Source organism: Plectropomus leopardus, unplaced genomic scaffold (assembly GCF_008729295.1).
Source record: "Plectropomus leopardus isolate mb unplaced genomic scaffold, YSFRI_Pleo_2.0 unplaced_scaffold26725, whole genome shotgun sequence".
Lineage (NCBI taxonomy): Eukaryota > Metazoa > Chordata > Actinopteri > Perciformes > Serranidae > Plectropomus > Plectropomus leopardus.
The window spans coordinates 1-1,230 of NW_024629074.1; the positions used below are offsets into that span (position 1 = coordinate 1).

General features: G+C 47.0%; 1 protein-coding gene across 1 annotated transcript; it reads left to right on the forward strand.

The window, feature by feature from the left end:
* Positions 1–297: 297 nt before the first annotated feature.
* On the forward strand, positions 298–1,000 carry LOC121967036 (hemicentin-2-like; the record flags this gene model as incomplete). Its single annotated transcript, XM_042517093.1, has 2 exons — positions 298–592; positions 686–1,000. Coding segments are annotated over exons 1-2 (367 nt in total), but the record flags the coding sequence as incomplete, so codon positions are not given.
* Positions 1,001–1,230: the final 230 nt, after the last annotated feature.

The following is a 1,230-nucleotide window of genomic DNA, read 5'->3' on the forward strand; positions in this document are numbered from 1 at the left end:
TATTCTTATCATATAAAAATTCGAATGTATTTTCTCATCAATTAAAAAAGGTATACATTATAATTAGGAAAAATAAAGGGGAAAAATAATACTAATAATGTTTATGATGATGACGATGATGATAATAACTTAGTCTAATATACTACTACTATAACAGTACACTACAGTACTACACTACTACAGCTATTCACAATAATAATAATAACGCATCATGTTATAATGAATAAGAAAAGGTGTTACTGTCCCTTTAACCAGGTGAGGTCAGGGTGTGGTTTATTCGTGCCAAAGTTTCCGGATCAGCATGCTCTAGTAAACAAAGCACGTCCGTCAAATCTGCAGCGAAGAAGAGTCAGAAGTCACTCTGTGTCGGACTGGTCACCTCTGAGAGGCGGCGGTGCTTCATAATGGGCGGACTGGTGTCCAGTGTGTCGCTGCGCCCTGCAGACAGGCTCACACAGGTGGACTAGTCAGACAGGTTTGGAGTTGAAGCTCTTTTGTTCACTCGGTTTGAAGGCGATGTAGCTATTTGGAGGAGTTATCATGAAGATAGTCGCGACTTTAACGCTTCTACACCTGAGTTTATGTGCGACAGGTGAGTTTATGACGTGGACACACGGTCAGGTGAGACAGGTGAGTGTGTAAATCCGGCTAACGTTGATTCATTCTCTCTCTGTGTGTCTCACAGCTGCAGTTTCGGGGAGTGACTCCACCGAAACGGCTCTGACAGCCGCACCGGGCGACACCGCGCTACTTCCGTGTTACGCCGTCGGTAACGTAACACCGACTGTGACAACATGGATGAAAAACGGACAAGCGCTCGTGGCAGGTGGGGAGTCCTCACCTGGCCCCTCACCTGTCGGCGGGGAGCGCCTCTCAGTGCTGCATGATGGGAGTCTGAGCATCAGGGGGGTGACACCTGGAGATGAGGGCACCTACACGTGCAGCTCCACACTGCCGGGCAACAACATCTTCCACGCACGCGTCCTGCTGCGAGTGGCCAGTAAGTTAATACTCATGTGTCCAGTAACGACGAGACCACAGCGGGACTTTTCTCCAGTTTCTTAAAGCAGCTTTTCCAGTAGAAATGTCCAGAGCTCAAACTGTTCTTCAACATGACAGACACCCGGAAACAGGTGGCTACAGGTGTGATGGGTGACAGAGAGCAGGGCACGAGCGGAAAATAACACTTAAAGCTGCTTTTTACATTATTAATCAATGATTAAGTACAGA